At 41.8% G+C, this 18,406-nt stretch overlaps 1 protein-coding gene across 8 annotated transcripts in view; it reads left to right on the plus strand.

Moving 5' to 3' along the window:
• RTEL1 (regulator of telomere elongation helicase 1) overlaps positions 1-18,406 on the plus strand; it is a 120,027-nt gene that overhangs the window by 1,552 nt on the left and 100,069 nt on the right. For all 8 annotated transcript variants that reach the window (XM_073308887.2, XM_073308894.2, XM_073308886.2 and 5 more), the window contains exons 2-10: positions 769-885; positions 4,272-4,470; positions 4,868-4,961; positions 5,965-6,046; positions 7,377-7,437; positions 9,258-9,333; positions 10,195-10,279; positions 11,292-11,357; positions 18,035-18,188. In XM_073308887.2, coding sequence (XP_073164988.1) covers positions 784-885; positions 4,272-4,470; positions 4,868-4,961; positions 5,965-6,046; positions 7,377-7,437; positions 9,258-9,333; positions 10,195-10,279; positions 11,292-11,357; positions 18,035-18,188 — 919 coding nt within the window. In that variant the 5' untranslated portion in view covers positions 769-783. The remainder of the gene's footprint in view (positions 1-768; positions 886-4,271; positions 4,471-4,867; positions 4,962-5,964; positions 6,047-7,376; positions 7,438-9,257; positions 9,334-10,194; positions 10,280-11,291; positions 11,358-18,034; positions 18,189-18,406) is intronic.

Genomic DNA, 18,406 nt, shown 5'->3' on the forward strand with positions numbered 1-18,406 from the left:
CAGCAAACTTATTCTAGAAACAGATCTTTGAAGTGAATAGACAGGAGGGACTCTCCCAAAGCAGGGAGGCTTGACAGGATTGGGGGTATTTGAGGTGACCAAGTCATTTATGCTATCTGTGTTTAACATTAAACTACATAAAAAGAAAAGGAGTACTTGTGGCACCTTAGAGACTAACCAATTTATTTGAGCATTAGTCTCTAAGGTGCCACAAGTACTCCTTTTCATTTTGCGAATACAGACTAACACGGCTGTTACTCTGAAACCTGTCATTAAACTACATGCATCTCTTCCATGCTCTGGATATATATAACTTTAAATTGACAGTATCAATTTATTTACACTTTCCAATGATGGACTGCCCATTCTATTCCACTAAATGCCCCCAACAAACATAAATAGAATAATAAATTTGGCGTATTCTGTGGCTGCATTAATGGTGCGATTCTACAAAGATTGAAGTTTGTGAATAACTTTACTCCTGTGAGTAGTTGCATTGCACGCATTGGACTACTTAGAAGAATGTGCTTAGATCTTAGCAGAATTGGGCCCTAAATCCTTGTGAACTTTGTACCTGTTGTAAATAGTGATTTGCTGGCAATATTGTTGCCTAAAAATGAAATGACAATACTCTCTTCTACCATATAAGTGTAATTTCAATTGATTTTAATGAGAAGTTGCAGTATGTACATATTTAGCATATACGCCTCTTGTTGTGTGCTGTAAATTATACGTGGTAAAGCATGCTCTTGGTTTCTGTGCTTTCAGTGTGTAAGATAAAGTATGCCCAAGATAACGTTAAATGGCATCGCAGTGGACTTTCCTTTTCAACCATACAGATGTCAGGAGGAATACATGACTAAAGTGCTTGAGTGTCTCCAGAAGGTAAGCACTGGGAGAGGTTACAGTAAATTTCCAGCACTGGTCAGGTGGACTCCTTTGGGATTCATTTGTGTTGGGGAACGGGTGGGAAGGGCAATTTAGGATTTGGAGTATCAGTGTTTCCAAAATAATTCCTTCTACCTACAATGCAGATTTTACTGTGTCAAGTGACAGGGTTTTACCTGTGATCAGGTTGAATTATAATCATGTTACAGAGCCCGCTCTTTATAGGGCTTTCGCCCAGGGCTCTATATTGTGTTTATAATACAATCTGATTCCGTCCACAAGCAGTACCAGGCCATGATATAACACCGTACCTCAAGAGGGTAAAATTTATAATGTAGATTTTTTGGGTCTGGGTGGGGGAAGAGGTTCATAACTGTGAGGATTTCTCTGTCAAAGGGGGCCAGGTCCGAACCCAAGAGCAAGCCCTTTTTTTTTAATTAAAAAAATCAGTTTGGTGGTTTTAAGCGAAACAAAGATGAAAATAAATAGATTAGCATATCAGATGTTTTGAAGGTATTGTAACATTTAAAGGCTGTTTGTATAGCATGGTGGGTAAATGTTTTTTGATAATGTGAAAAAAATCTTTTTTAAGAAAGAGGCTGTGCATTTATCACAAATCACAGTTTGTAGAAGCTAGATTGTAATTTATGTAAAATTGTCTGTAGGGCCCTACCAATTTCATAGCTGTGAAAAACGTGTCACAGACTGTGAAATAAGCCCTTTCCTGTGAAATTTGATCTCCCCGAAATCAGCAGGGCTGGGGAGGGACAGGACCTGTCCGTCTCCTGCACTGCGATTATGGGGAGAGATCAGACCCACTTCCACAGGCAGCGCAGAAGTGAGGGTGATACACCCTCACTTCTGTGCTGCAGCAGCTCCAGAGCTGGACTCCGGACTGCTGGCCCTCATGGCTCTTCCCCGGGCTCAGGGCACCTGAGCTCTGGGGCTTCCGCTCCCTCTCCCACATGGCTCCTGCCCAGGGTGCTGCCTCTCTCCCTTCCCCTCCCTCGCCCCCACAGCTCCGGCTGGGGCTTGGGGCTTCCACCCCCTGCAGCTCCAACGTGCGATCAGAGACCTGGGTTGGGTGCTGTCACCCCCCGCAGCTCCAGCTCCTGCCCGGGGCTGCCCCTCCGCCGAGCCCCTGTGCTCTGGGTGATTGAGCTTGGGGCTGCTTCTCCTCCGCTCCCCCCGGTGGCTCCAGCCAGGACTCAGAGATTCTATCCCCTGTGGCGCCTGCCCAGGCTCAGGGACCTGGGTTGGGGGCTGCTACCACCCGCAGCTCCGCCTCTGCCCCCTCCCGCCATGGCTCCAGCTGGGGTTCGGGGTGCCTGGGCTCAGGGCTGCTGTCCTCAATGGCTTCTGCCCGGGCTCCGGGCCACCCAATCTTGCCCCCCTCCCCCCCACCTCCCTCATGGCTCCTGCCAGGGATGGGGCAACCATTTTTCAAATTGTCCCGGGCCTCTGGGCACGAGCCCCATGGGCCCATGCAGTAATCCACCACTGGCCCTGACTAGCAGCCAGGAGCCCCTGGCTGGGGTGCTCTCAGCAGCACTGGGGAGATTGGACCTACCTCCACCTCTGGGAGCCTCTTCCAGCTGCAGGAAATTCTGCAGCTGCTGCTTTCAGAGCTGGGGTCTGAAGGTAGCACGATAGTGAGTATGGCAATCCTGCAACCCCCGTACAACAGCTTTAGAAACCCCCCCCCCCCCACGATCCCCTTTTGGATCAGGACCCCCCACAGTTACAACACCTGAAATTTCAGATGTAAACATCTGAAATCCTGAAATTGACTAATTTTTAAGACCCCCATGGCTGTAAAATTGACCAAAGTGAATTGTGAATTTGGTAGGGCCCTAGTTATCTGGGTTGCAAACTGCGAAAGGCGACTCCTACAATTTAAACTACTAGTGAAAAAATACCTAGTTTTTCTCCTTTCTTGTTCATATACTCTCTGCTTCCCACTCCACCAGACTTTATTTTTAATTGTACATATTTTTTAGCATGCAATTAAAAAAAAACAATGCCAGAAATGTTAGTGTTAAATCTTTTGGGCAGAAATGTAGGTAGTTTTTTTCTTCCCTCTCTCTGAAACTTGAAAAAAGAAAAGAAAACTAAATAAGTAGTCCTTATGTTCATGCAATCTGTCCTTAATTTAAAAAAAAATGATGGTGTACTTATGGTGGTATCTACTTGGCATCTCCGCAATATAGTCTTAGTGAATGTCAAACAAATAAGGAAACGCTTTCCAAAATACTGATTATTCTTTGCCTGGAGTGCCTAAAGTAGTTTTTCTGAGATTTATGTTCTTTGTTCCACCCTATCCAAGACCTGAGCTCTTTTGTGAAAGAAGAGAAGTTTTACTCTCCATGACGCTCCAGCATTCAGCCTCATCACACCTGCAATGCTAGTTGCTCAGTAGACCACCCACTGATGTTGGGCTGTAAAAGCAGATATAATTTTAAAGCTGTTTTATGAAGGGCCTTAATAGTGTTGAGACATAATTTGCCTTGGCCAATGCATAACCCAGGCATAAAAGAATGTAATTTGTTTTAAAACTGTAATGTCTGGCACCGTTCTATCCCTGGTGTAAATCATCTATACTGCATGATTCAATCTTGTGATATGGAGTGTATGTTTAAATTATTAACTTGCTTAGCAAATCAGTCTCCATCTACAGTCTTATAATCATTTCCAATTTTAGCCTAAGGCAGCAGCTTATAATATTTTCTTTTATTTTAACCTAAAATTTGTCATGTGTCAAGCAAAGTGTGGAGAATTTCTGTGTGAATTAAAGGATAAAATAGTCCATGAATCTGTGTTTTAGGTTGACCACTCCACCCCAGTCAGTGGAGCTCTGAAGAAGTGTTTTTTTACCCACGTAGTGCATCTGAAGAAGTGGGTTTTTTATCCACGAAAGCTTATGCCCAAATAAATCTGTTAATCTGTAAGGTGCCATCGGACTCCTCATTATTTTTGTGGATACAGACTAACATGGCTACCCCTCTGATACTTGACTGGGGTATCAGAGTAGCAGCCGTGTTAGTCTGTATCCACAAAAAGAAAAGGAGTAAGTGAGCTGTAGCTCACGAAAGCTTATGTTCAAATAAATTTGTTAGTCTCTAAGGTGCCACTAGTACTCCTTTTCTTTTTGAGTGGGGTAAAGGCTCTTACAGGTTGTACCTCTATGTGTCAGCTTTCACAGGCTTATAAGCATGTACATATGTGTTTCTAGTGGAAGGTATATCATGCTACATAAATCTGTACAGTGATGTGGTTATTCTTTTCCTGGGAAAATACTGTACTATACGGTGATCAATGCTAGGCAAATTTCTGAGCTGTCCCCAAATTTTCCTTCCTTCTCCCTGTCTTTCTCAACATTAAAGAAGGTGAATGGCATTTTGGAGAGTCCCACGGGTACAGGGAAGACATTGTGCCTCCTCTGTGCCACTCTGGCTTGGCGGGAGCATTTTAAAGATACCATCTCGGAATGGAAAATTGCACAGCGAATGAATGGAGTGGAACTCTTTCCTGACAGACCCATGTCGTCCTGGGGTGACGCTGGCAAAGATGCTGAAATCCCAGGTAAATGTCCCAGCAAGCAGACTTTGACTGTTATACTTGGTTGGGAACCTTGAAGGAATGACAGAGGATGATTAGTATTTCTTTTTCTTTTATCCTTGTCATGTACCTGTGAATGCCACAATGGCATTATTTAGCAGCTAAAGCATTATTTCACACTTACCTTTTACTGATGTAAATCTAAAGATGCCCCACATAACCTTTCTCCTTGCTACAAGGCAGTAAAAATATCCACTTAGCTCATTTCCTATAGGTGAATAGCTGGATTGTAAAATTCCTTGCTGTCTCCATAAGCCACGCTGTTACCATAGCACCAGCTGGGGAAAGCAGGCTAATGATATCTTTAGTTCTTCCTTCTGTTTAGTGCTAATAATTTTTTTCTTTTTTCTCCCTTTGGCAGCTTATTACACTGATGTTCCTAAAATAATTTATGCCTCCAGAACCCATTCTCAGCTTACTCAAGTCATCAGTGAGTTAAAGAGCACAGTCTACAGGTAAATACAAATTAAGAAAATGCTTTTCAGTCAGAGTAAAAGGGTATTTTTTGTGTTGCGTTGGATGACTACATATCTGATGATGTATCCCTTGGAATGCAATTTTCATAATGCAGATGGGTGGAAACGTAACTTCTCTGGCTCACTGTGTAGCTTTCTCCCATGCTGAGGATTCTGCTTCCCATTCCTCTTCCTTTTCTCACTCCTATTCCAAAGTTTCCTGTATATAATCCCCTTTACTTCAAAAGTTCCTTTGAAAAAGTGTGGTTTTCTAGATGGTTTTCCAGTCAAGCCTGTAAACTTTTTTGTGTATGAAAAGAAATGTGCTTTATATTTTTCTTTGTTCAGAGAGAGATGGATTTTTCAGTTTATCGGGGTTAATAGAATATTTTGCTTGTATTCCTGCCAATGGTGCTGATTCATGTAGCTACATGTAGCCCATTCATGTAGGTCCGTTAGTAACTGCTTGAGTATCTGTATGGATATATCTTTTCAATGAACAAAGCTATTTTGAATGCTTGCCTTCAGCCACAGCTTCTGCAGTAAATTATCATTAATCCAATCTCCCTGCTATCTAAAAAATAGATTACAGTACAGTAAAAAAGAGGGTTCTTTTTTAGGTCCATGGTATTTAGATGTGGGATGCTGTGCCATTATAACAGGATCTATGTTTTGTGGGGGTGCTTTTTGAGAGAGTTGACTAAAGCTACTATTGATTACTCCCTGCCCCATCAAAATAATTTCATTAATGCATGTTTAAATTTGAGAATTTATTGCTGCTACAAAAAATTTACTGTGATGTTATAGATGAGAAATGTAGCTGTTGAAAAGCCTTGAGATTCCCAAATTTCTGACATCCACTTTTATTCTTCCCAGCCAACTTTCACATTGGAAATACTTGACTCAAGCTAGCAACATGTGTGTTCAAAAGTCTGTTTTTCTCTCTCTTGTCATCCCTCCCACCCCTTTTAATACCAGCTATTTGGGTATTTTGTTTAAATAGGCCAAAGGTTTGTGTTTTGGGCTCCAGAGAGCAGCTTTGTATTAACCCTGAAGTTAAGAGGCAGGAGAGTAACCACATGCAGGTAAGAACGCAACAATGAAGTTGTGCAAAGCTTATACATGTAAGTGACTGTATCTTGGCTTTAGGGCATATAATTTCTAATGCTGAAATTCATTACAATCCTTGGCAAAACTCAGAGGTATTAGTTGACCATACAGTTGGAGTGCTATAGAAAGTTTGTGTTCTTGTCGTGCTCTGTTAGTGAAGAATTAAATTCTGGGATTTACCTTTCCAAGAGGGGTTGTGACTGGTGAGAGCATGTGAATTAGTTTTCTGTATTTAACTTGCAATCCTGCCATTTGCTTGCCAAGTGACCCAGGGCAGGTAGTTTAAAATGACACCATCAATTTAAAAATCATGCTCCTGATTGAAAATGTTTTACCTACTGTTGCCACATGTAATGTTAAGGACTCCCATAGCTGAAAAAATAATAATGGGGAAAAATAACTGAGTAATCTGTCACTTTCCCCCTGTTTGTTTGGGTGTTTTACACAGCAATAGGGAAGGGAAGAACACTGATAGGAAAATGTGATTGTGAAACTGCAAACGTTGGCCCAGGGATTGTAGACAGGTGTAGACCCTGTAATGGTATTTGATTCATTACCTGAAATTGACCAAATTTCAAATGACTGGTGTCCCTTTTCTTTCTGCCTTAGTTTCCTTATTTTTAAATTGGGTTCGATACTACTTCCCTTACATGGCCTAATGTATGTAAGGCACTTAGGTCTTTATATAAAAGGTACCGTAGAAATCCAACATACTGGTGATGCTCAGAGGGTATTTTCCCCTTTTTCTTAGGCAGGACAACTTGTTGGTATCCCGCTATTTGATTCTCATTATTGATGATCTGGTATGCATTTCCTCTAGCTTCATGCTCAAAGGGCATGCTGCATTTCCGCAGCCCCTATTTGTAGCTGAATAAAGAGGCAGTATTAGAAGGGTCTCAGAGGGAGGTTTGGCGGCTTCTTCAGGCAGGTGGATGCCCCTGGGGAGGGAACCTATCTATGGGAAGTATGGAGGCTTAACGATGGATGTACAAGTAAAATCCTAGGAGATGAAAAAATTTGGGAAAAAATAGCAGCCTCATTATGAAGGAGTCCAGTGAAGCCACATGTTCGTAGGCTGTGGATTATAATCTGATCCTCTTTCGTGCTTGGTTGGGGTGGATGCTGCACCATGATTACGGTCTGTAGAAAATGTGAGAAGAAAAGGGATTGGTTTTTTAGAGAAACCTTTCTCATTCCTTATTATGCTGAGCGAGTGTCCCTGAATATGTTCATTTACCCTGCCTCTCCCTCCACAGCCTTGGGCGAGCTGTACCTTTGCGCCCTGAAATATGCTTTATCTTGCAGATCCACATGTGCCGAATGAAAGTGATGGCTCGTACTTGCCATTTCTATAACAATGTGGAGGGTAAGTTTGGCTGTGGAGGCAATGCCCTGATTTTGGGCAGAGAGATGCCTGGCAGGTAGATGGGGAAATTGAAAAGGAATGAGAGAACCCATCAGCACCTGAATGTATGCATGTACATTTACTTTTAATAGGTTTTTAAGCTAATGCTCAGGAAAGGTACAGGGTCGATATCCCTGAAGACTGAAATCCTTTTAATTTGTCCACAAAACAGAGCAGGAGCAGCAACAGTGCAAATTATCCATATAATCCCGGCAATATGTTTCACCCCTGACCTGGTGAGGCCCTTCTAGGAGTGAGAGTGTATTTCCTTCTACATGCCCATTCAGCTCTTGGCCTCTTTGCTGTGACTGCTAGCAATTGAGCTAAATGAGAAAGTGGGGTTTGGATCAGACCACAAATTAATTTCATGTTAGTCACCAAACAGTCGTCAGCACTACTGAACTGCAACTCAGCAGACAACCATCATGCTACATGATACACTGTTCAAGGGAGCTGGGAGGAAGTATCCAAGGAGTCTGCTGGTGTGGGATGACAGACCCCTTGTCTTCAAGTGCAGATGGTTTTAAATGTCCTTGCAGAACCCCCATTCAATAAACTGTATTGTGCTTATTGTATCCTCTGAAGGATGATGGGCTGGGTTGACTGCTGGGGTTCAAACCTGTGGTTCTGTGTATTTTAAGATGAAGCTTAGACCAGTAAACTGTCCTCCTGAATTTTTACTAATATGTGTACACACACACACACGTGTACACACACACACATCCTTCTTCAGCACAAGACCAAGTTAAGGAAGGGATAGCAGTTCCTCTTGCCTGTGTGAATTATAAGGCTTTCAGGTCATTGAATTTTGGGCTGGAGGAACTGAGCAAATCAGAAATTAGGTTAGGACTAAACCATTGAAAAAATTATGGCACCAAGATGAATATTAGCTCACAAGCTATCATCTACACATGTTGTAAAATGTAATTAAGAGTTAAATCAGCAGGTATTCACATTTTCTTGGAGCCTGTCCGGGAATTTAGAAGCCGCAGGGCCAGATTTCATAGAATAATAGAAATTAAAGTTGGAAAAGGACCTGCTAGGTCAGTGGTTCTTAAAGCCGGTTCGCCGCTTGTTCAGGGAAAGCCCCTGGCAGGCCAGGCCAGTTTGTTTACCTGCTGCGTCCACAGGTTCGCCGATAGCGGCTCCCACTGGCTGTGGTTCGCCGCTCCAGGCCAATGGGGGCTGTGGGAAGGGCAGCCCGCACGTCCCTCAGCCCGCGCCGCTTTCTGCAGCCCCCATTGGTCTGGAGCGGCGAACTGTGGCCAGTGGGACCTGCGATTGGCCGAACCTGCGGACGCTGCAGGTAAACAAAGCGGCCCGGCCCGCCAGGGGCTTTCCCTGAACAAGTGGCGGACCGGCTTTGAGAACCACTGTGCTAGGTTACATCTAGTCCATCCCAAAAGATCCAGTGCAGGATTGTTCCTTGCAATATGGACATTAGGGTAAAATCAAACGCTATTTATATAACAGTTCTCTGTGGAGTGGATGGAACAAAATACAAAATTGACTGAAATCTTCAAATGCTAATGTGTGTTTGTCTGAAGCTTGTGCATCGAGGAGTAAACAACAGCCGGAGCACTCAATGCTGGTGGAGCTACAGCGCAGCTGGCTCTAGATTATTGCACAGAGAATAACCTCAGGCCTTAGTTTCAATCCAGGGAATCAAGACAAGAGATTTCGATAGAATCCAGTGAATTCGGAGCGAAGTACAGATGTGATTGATTGATTTTGTGATTATTTGCTTCGATTTCTGTAACTGTTCGTTATCTCCTTCACAGAGAAGAGTACAGAGAAGGAACTGACCAACTCCATCTTTGATATTGAAGATTTGGTTAAAAATGGAAACAAGCACAGGTAAAGTTCCTCAGTGTCCTTGTTCTGGGGAATGCATTTGTATGAACTTGACACACCTAAAAGTTCCAGATGAGCAGCAATGACCAGAGTTGAGTAGTTACATGTTGTTGTGCAAACAATTCTCAAGAAATCCATCTCTGCGATGAGGCCTTAGTACCTCTTCCTCGAGCTGATGGTGTATTTGAGTCCTGATCTGCTGCACAGACAAAATACTGATCACAGTCAGGCATACCTGAGGAGGAACTGCTGATTATGCAGGTGATGTGGTGGTTTTATGAGGTGGATGAGACCACAAAATCTCTTACCACTAGAGATTTAATGATCTAATCCAGCATTGAATCCTGGTCTCCAGGGGAGAAAGATTAGTGCATTAATCACCAAGTCACCTCATTTTTCTCCTGTTTGGTATCTTGATCTGTGTTTTGGTGGACTGCGCAGTTAGGTATTAAGTCTGGCGTTCCTTTTTACTGAAGTATAAATAAGAAGGGCCCACATGGATAAAGCGAGGCATCTTTTTTCACTATGAGGGTGGTGAAACACTGGAATGCGTTACCTAGGGAGGTGGTAGAATCTCCTTCCTTAGAGGTTTTTAAGGTCAGGCTTGACAAAGCCCTGGCTGGGATGATTTAACTGGGAATTGGTCCTGCTTCGAGCAGGGGGTTGGACTAGATGACCTTCTGGGGTCCCTTCCAACCCTGATATTCTATGATTCTATGATCTGCCTTAAGGTCTAATGTTCCAGTCAATTAAAAAGCTGATTAGAAACCTTTGAGAGCCTGAAACATAATAAATGAAACCAGAGTGCACTTTAGTATTTCTGTGGATATTGTTTTATAGTTCATACTTTTTTTTTTTAAACAGAGTTTGTCCTTATTATCTATCTCGGAGCCTGAAGCAGCAAGCAGATATTATTTTTATGCCTTACAACTATTTACTAGACTCAAAGGTAACATTTTTATTTTTAAATTCATTTTTATTGATTTTATTGATTTTTTTTTTGTCAGATTCTAGTGGATATGCCAGAAAGAATGTGCATAGCAAGCAAACTCCTGAGGTGGTTCACTTCAAAACTAGCTAACCTAAATCTCCATTGCTGCTGATTAAGCCCATTATTTCTTGTCCTATCTTCAGTGGACACTGAGAACAATTTATCCCCATCCTCTTTGTAAGGGCCCTTACCATATTTGGAGACTATCATCAGGTCCACCTCAGTCATCTTTTCTCACAACTAAACATTCCCAGTTTTTTTAACCTTCCTCACAGGTCAGATTTTCTAAAGCTTTTATCATTTTTCTAGCATTCCTCTAGACTCTCTCTAGTTTTTCCGCATCTTTCCTAAGGATAGATGTCCAGAACAGGACACAGTACTCCAGTTGAGGCCTCACCAGTGCTAAATAGAGCAGGCTGGTCTTTCGGCTGTCACAGAATATGAAAGTGAGTTAAAGATGAAGAGGATATTAGGAAATGAATTGATTGAACTTTATAATTGTACTGCACATAATACTGTGGGTGTGTCCTCTTTTTGCAAGGATGACAAACAAATATATGTAGAAAATACTAATGACAAAAAGAGAAATTGGAATGAGTTATAATACGTTAATGCATCCCTTAAGGTATTAGTGTTATCTTCTTTCTTATGCATGTGAGTGCCTCTCAGTTTCACCTTTTGGGTCCCAATCCCACTCCTTCACAAGACAGACTGCTATTATTCATAAGATGGACCCATGATGTTATCTAACTTTCAGCACAGGTATATGGCCTTGTTCTTACCTCTAGAGGACACATTGACTATCTCCATTTCAAGGGACTATGTTGCAGTGTAAGCAGCCAAAACTGTTTTGCTTGCCACATTCCATAGTGAATTATGTCCCGTCCAAACTCTCTCATGGTCCAGTTCACCAAGCTGTGTCTGAAGGCAGTGTTGCTATCTCACCCGTGTCCCCTTTGTTTGCTTTTAGAGCCGGAGAGCACACAACTTAGATCTGAAAGGGACTGTGGTAATACTCGATGAAGCTCACAATGTGGTAAATTATATCTGATTTTTTTCCCCCACCATTTCCCCTTCTTCACCCAAACACAAAATCTGGCCCTTGTAGGGTTACATGTAACAAGGTGAAAGCTACAGTAAAAGAAATTATTTCAGCTGCTAGTATGATCAGTTTAGAAAGGTGGTTATTAAGTATACATTTGCGACTCCGTCTATGTTGAAGTGGGTTTGTGTTCTGCATGAATCTTAGCATTAGCTAAACCGATGTCTGTAGCAGTACACCTTCCACTCTCCATCTATAGTTGTGTGATCAATTAGGAAGCCAGGATTCTGATATTGCTCCCAGTCTTCTTCTGTCAGGGGCTTCGCATTTCTGGTAGTGATTTTATCCCCAATTTCTGAGATCAAGGAATTAAATAGATATGATACAATCAGTGCAGCTTCTTGCATTGTGTCCTTCGCTGAGGGTGTGTTGGATATAGAGCAAAGAGAACACGTATTGCAGCAGTGATGCTCAGACAGAGGCTTGCGTGGCTCTTTAATGTGTCTCCTGCGGCTTTTTGCAGCACATGATATTAAAACTGTGTGATTTGATTATTAACCAATCTAAGTTATTAACCAATCAGGATGCCTTTACTATGTTGTTAACCAATTGTGGTTGAGAAAATAATACTTGATCGGTCATTTTGCTGTGAGAATTATATATACTCAGTATGTCCCCTGTCCTGCTGTTTATATATAGTACTATAGTAAATGAAACAATGAAGTCACACTACTATGGCTCTTTTGGGTAATGTTGATTTGGCTCCTGAAGCACTGAGGACTGAATATCCTAGCATTACAGGTAAAACTTTTACATAATGAAGAAGTAGGATGAATTATTCAAACCAGTGATTAAGCCCAGTGAGCACCCAGACCTACTCAGCAGTTTGTACTCAGTGCTAGATCTTGGAAACCTATCTGAAAGACCTACATTTACAGTACAGCAGAGCCCCCGAGTAACACTGTGCTTGGCAGAACTGTTTATTTACTGTTCTAGTGGAAGAGTTTCTTGCACAGCCTTATCGCTTCTGAGTCAGGCTTTCCTGAAGCAATCCTGGCAGATCTTTGGATCAGCTGGCACCAGGGATTTAACCCCTTTTCTGCTGGAAAGTGCAAGTAATCAGTTTCCTATGGAATGTTGTTCAAATGACTTCAGAATCAGGAAATTGCTAGGTACTTCATTTGGCAAGCAGCCCTGGAGCACCTGTCTTGTTTCTTGTATAATTGGTGATTAGAAGTGAAGAAGTGATGATTAGTGAAGAAATTGACCAGTTCTTGCCATAGTAGTCTGGTCCAGTTCTGGTTTTTCAGGTGTTTGTGTTGCACTTGGGAGAGATGTGGAATTTTATTTGCTTACTGAATAACTAAGCAGATTTGATCATTCTGGTTCTTATTTTCAAAAGTGCACAGAATTTCTGTGATTGCACACTCAGGTATTGCTGCTGCACTTAGATATTTAGTTATGTGCCTAACTAGTACATCTGCCTAAACTAGTCACTTTGACACACAGCTGCAGTAGCTGCACATGCAAATTGGGTGGACAAAAAGCAAACATTTTGGAAATAAAGATTCTAGGTTCAGAAAGGTTCAGCTTCTATGGAATGTGAGCTCCATGATGAAAGTATTGAGTCTCTGCTGGCAGTGAGTACTCCTACCTTGTAGATGGAACCTGGAAAAGCAGACTCTGATGTAGTTTCATGTACTTTATTACAAACAGACAACTAGAGAGCCCCCCCACCCCCAGTTACCACACCCCATTGTATTAGTTCTGCTCTGACATGGGCTATCTCACCTTTAAATGCTGGATAGCACGTGAGTGTCTCAGCAATGATAGAAAATCATATTTATTTCACAGACATATTTGTTGAGTTGTTTTTTTAAGAACAAAGAAACAGCTGGTGGTCTCTTTGAGTAGGAATTCTGTAAAGGGAAGATTGGATTCCTGCCAGGGCACCCTCCTCCTATCAAGAAGATACCAGAAGGTGTTGCATTACAAGATCATATCCCTAACTGGCTCAAACACTAGTTCAGTGCTTGGATAATGAAATACAAAGGAACTCTTAAAATGTGTCTCCTGATTTGCCAGATTACACCACTTTGAATTTCTCTCTGGCAGTGGCAAGTTTTATTTTCTAGAGTGCCTGTTCTTGCTGTTGTCTATTTTGCTGTAAAATGGCTGCTAGAAGTAGAGGATGTTTGGCCTGAGGTAGGTATAGAAATTATTTTTAGTGTTGGAATATTAATCCAACAGTGCCTTAATCAAAACAGTCCTTTCCATTAAAAAGTGAACCCGGTTCCCACAGAGCTTTTCCTTGTCACAGCACGTTATAAGTCTTAGGGCTTGTCTACACATGGAAATTGACTGAAATAGCTAGTCTGGAATAAGCTGTTTTGCTCACCCTGTAGACAGTCTTTGCAGAGGCTTTGGGCAGTGGTGCCCCTCAATCCCTCTTATTCTTTTCCTGTTGAACATAATAATCAAATCTCCTGTGGGCTGTAATACTTTGGTCTAATTTTGGTTGATGGGTTTAGTGTACAGGTAGTGTTGGTGACTTTTGCTATACAGGAGATCAGACTAGATGATTTGGTGGTCCCTTCTGGCCTTAAATTCTATGACTGTATTCTGGAATAAAAGTGACTTTTATTCCAAAATAGCACATCCATGTGGGGAGCTATTCCAGTATAGCTATTGTGTAATAGCTTATTCTGCATCTCAGTTTCCCCATGTAAGGAAGTCCTTACTATTTCTCACAGCTGGGAGGAAGGTCAATACTATCATCATTTTATGGATGAGGAAACTGGGGCAGAGAGGGCTGTGACTTGGCCAAGGCTACAGAGAAGTACTGTCAAAACTAAGATCTGAATACTTCCCAATTCTACCCATTAGACCACATCTCTTATGTAAGGGTATTCATTTCCCTTCTCCATAGTTGATAGTTATTTTCTTTATTTGTGTGTGTGTGTGTGTTGTTTAAATCTAAGATGGCATGTATGTATGTTGTATTTTATCCCTCTACCTTCATTCATTACTTGCCATCTTGAGTTCAGGGGACTGCATCTTCATATACGTGTTGGTCTAGTGGTATGATTCTTTCTTGTGTGAGAGGTCCCAAGTTCAAATCCAGAAGAAGTCCTGCAAAGGACAGGAATGGTTTGGTTCCTGTAAAATTTTGTGGAAGGAAATATTTGTGGTGTGGAAGGACAAGCGCATACACCACAGAGTATGAGAGAGGCTGAGGAGTTATTGGACATCCAGATTCAGGAAGCATTGCCACCCAAGATTCAAGAAAGAAAGAAATTGGTCACCAAAGCAGATTGGGAACCAGAGAGGAGAGTTGGCAGTTTGTAACGATCAGAGGCAAGAAGTTCAGGTGCATTCTACATGGCTGGAGGCAGGAGAGGAGGGGCAGGCCATGAACACCAGACAGAATCAGTCCAGGAGGAATTCTACATAAGTAGAAGAATCTAATAATAATCATGTTCTCAGCATAGAAACTGAGGATATAGTCTGTGAAGATGCAGCTGGTCAAATGAAACAAAGAGCTGGACAGGACATACCTGTAAGGTTGGCTACTCAGCCCAACCCACAAAACAATCAAATGTACCCACAAAGAGATTTCCAACCAACTAAGGAAGACAGAAAATCCCCTTTGGGGATTCTGTACTAAGAAGAAGAAGAAACATCCTTTCTAAAGGAGCAGGCAGAAAACAGGATTGTGTGCGGTCTTCCCGGAGCAAAGACACCAGATGTGACTTGAAGGCTGGATAGACTTCTGAACTCAGCAGGCAGAGATCCACTGGTAATGATGAGTAAGGCATCAATGATGCTGTTTCCCAGGATACCTCACAGATCATAGATGACTTTAGAGAACTCGGAAGGGTACTGAAGGAGAGGAATGCTCTAGTGATCTACTCTGAAATCCTTCCTTTGCCATGAGCAAGGGAAGGCAGAAGACTTTAGAAGTAAACCGCTAGCTAGGTAAATGGCAGAAGGCAGCAGGATTAGGTTTCGTGAAACATTGGTCCACCTTCTGTAGGGGCGAGGGGACTGTCCACTTTGCATGGCCTCTATCTCAGTAGAATGGGAACCACTCTTCTAGGGTACAGGCTGGCTAGACTTGACAGGGAGGGCATTAAACTAGCAACAAACGGGATGGTGAAAAGAGAGAAGTAGTAAGCACTCAGTTACAACAAACCATGATGTTCAGAACAAAATTAATCAAGGTACCAAGACATGTGAAGCGAAGAAATTCTTTAGTTGTCTATACACCAATGTTAGGAACCTGTGTAGTAAACAAGAGGAATTGGAATTGATTATTTATGAGCATAAATTCAACTTAGCAGGTACTACTGGAACTGGGTGGGATGGTTTGCATTATTGGAATGCTAAGTCAGTGGTTTTACCCTATTTAAAAGGTTCAAGTGGGCAAAAGGGGAGGAGTAGTGGCAGGCTGTCAGAAGTGGCATTACCTGTTTCTGAGTCTCTGACAAGTCAGAAGCAAATTATCTTGAATGCTTATGGGTCAGTGTCCTAACAGATACAGCACAAGATGGGGTACTAATTAGGGATGTAAATGTTGTTTAAAAAGTTAACCATTTAAACTATTAAAATTACATTGTTTAACCGATTAAAGGAAGAGGGGCTGGGGCCGCTCCGGCCGGCCCAACCAGGCCCGTGGCTGGGAGTTAATGGTTAGGGTGGATTAACGGTAGGACTAATGCTTACCAGTTAACCATTTAATATTTTACATCCCTAGTACTAATTGGGGTCTGCTAGAGACCACCAAATCACCCTAAGGAACAGGATGACCGTATCCTCAAGTGCCTAACTATAATGCGTAGGAAAAAAATTGCATTATCATGGAGGACTTCAATCTGAATGACACATGCTGGAGTGCTTGTGCCACCAGTACTAAAAAGTCCTCAGAATTTGTAAATATTTTAATGACAATTTGCTAACTCAAAACGTGTTGCATCCCACATAGGGGAATTCAGTATTAGACCTCATCTTGACAAACAGAGAGGAATTGTATTTAGGAGTTTTAAAGGAGCTGACTGCGGAGCTCTGTTGGATCATTAATATTGATTTTCAATAACTCTTGGATCACTGGGGAAGTTCCAGAAGACTGGAAGAAAACGAATGTGCTAATATTTAGAAAGAGTGAAAATGGTGACCGGGTAATTATAGGCCTGTTATCAGGTCTCAGGCAAAGCAATGGAAAGGCTGATACGGCACTCAATAAAGAAGGGTAATATAATTAATGCCAATCAGCATGAGTCTATGGAAAATAGCTCTTGTCAAACTAACTTGGTACCTTTCTTTGATGAGATTACAAATTGGTAATAGAAATGATGTAATATATTTAGACTTCTGTAAAGCATTTGACTTGGTAACACAGAAAATTTTGATTAAGAAATTAATTATACAAAATCAAATAGCACACATTAAATGGATTAAAAACCAGCTGACAGGTCCAAAAATGTAGTTGTAAATAGGGAATCATCATCAAGCATGTGGATTTCTAGTGGGGTCCTGCAGGGATTCATTCTTGGACCTCTGCTATTTCATATTTTTATCAATGACCTGGAAAAAAAACATAAAATCGTCACTGATAAAGTTTGCAGATGAGACACAGTTTGGGGGAATTGTAAATAATGAAGAGGACAGGTCCCTAATATGGAGTGATCCAGATCATTTGGTAAGCTGGGTGCAAGCAAATAGTATTTGTTGTAATATGGCCATTGCAAAGTGATACGTCTAGGAACAAAAAATGTAGGCCATAATTTCATGTTTGAGGAGTCTATCCTGGGAAGCAGTGACTCTGAAGAGTGAAGGATGTTGAAAAATTGGAGAGAGTTCAGAGAAGAGCCACAAGAATGATTAAAGGGTTGGAAAATATGCCATATAATGAGACTCAGGGAGTTTAATCTATTTAGTTGTTAAAGAGAAGAATAAGGTTACCTATAAGTGCATGTGTTGAATGGAAATTTGATAATAGAAGGTTCTTCAATCTGGCAGACAAAGTTATAACACGATACAGTGGTTGGAAGTTGCAGCTAGACAAATATAGGCCTTGTCTACGCTACCGCAGTAAGTCAACATGATTTACACTACTTCAGTCACGTAAATAACATAACTGATGTCAGCGTAGCTTAGGTCGACTTACCGTGGTGCCTACTCTGAACTGTGTCGACGGGAGACGCTCTCCCACCAACTTAACATATTCTTCTCGCGGAGCTGGAGTACTGGAATCAATGGGAGAGCGCTCTGCCATCAACTTAGCGGATCTTCAGCAGAGCCGCTGAATCAACACAGATGCATCGATTGCAACAACTCCTATCTATCGGTAAGTGTAGACATGGCCTAGGACTGGAAATAAGTAGCAATTTTTAATGGTGAGGATAATTAACCACTGGAACAATTTACCAGGGGTTGTGGTGGATTCTTTGTCACTGGAAACTTAAATCTAGACTGGATGTGTTTCTAAATGATCTGCTCTATTTCAAATGAGAATTAATTCAGGGAAGTCCTATGGTCTCTGTTGTATATGAGGTTGGACTAGATGATCATATTGGTTCCTTCTGGCCTTACAATCTTTGAAGTGCCCAGCACATGCAGGGCAGTACTAGAATCCAAATAACAATAAATTCTGTATTTTCTTGGAATTTCAGGAGAAATTGTGTGAAGAGTCATCTTCTTTTGACTTGACTCCCTACGACTTGGCTTCGGCCATGGATGCTATAAATGTGATACTGGAAGAACAAGCCAAAGTAGTTCAACAAAATGAAATCCATGCTGAATTCAATATGGAGTTTGCCAGCTCAGGTGTGTTGATAGCTGGGGACTAATGGTTTGCAAGAGATGTGGGGGGGGGGGGGGGGTGTGGCAGTGTCAACAAATTTGGAAAATAACTGTTTCCCTTAGTCAGTCCCTGGAAGGTCAAATGTGGGTGGTGGATAGATGAACTTTCTTCTTGGCCAACATTGTTGCTGTTCTTCTAACCTATGGTAACCAAGCACATCAAGGTTTAGCCAAACCTTTTA

Source organism: Lepidochelys kempii, chromosome 13 (assembly GCF_965140285.1).
Source record: "Lepidochelys kempii isolate rLepKem1 chromosome 13, rLepKem1.hap1, whole genome shotgun sequence".
Lineage (NCBI taxonomy): Eukaryota > Metazoa > Chordata > Testudines > Cheloniidae > Lepidochelys > Lepidochelys kempii.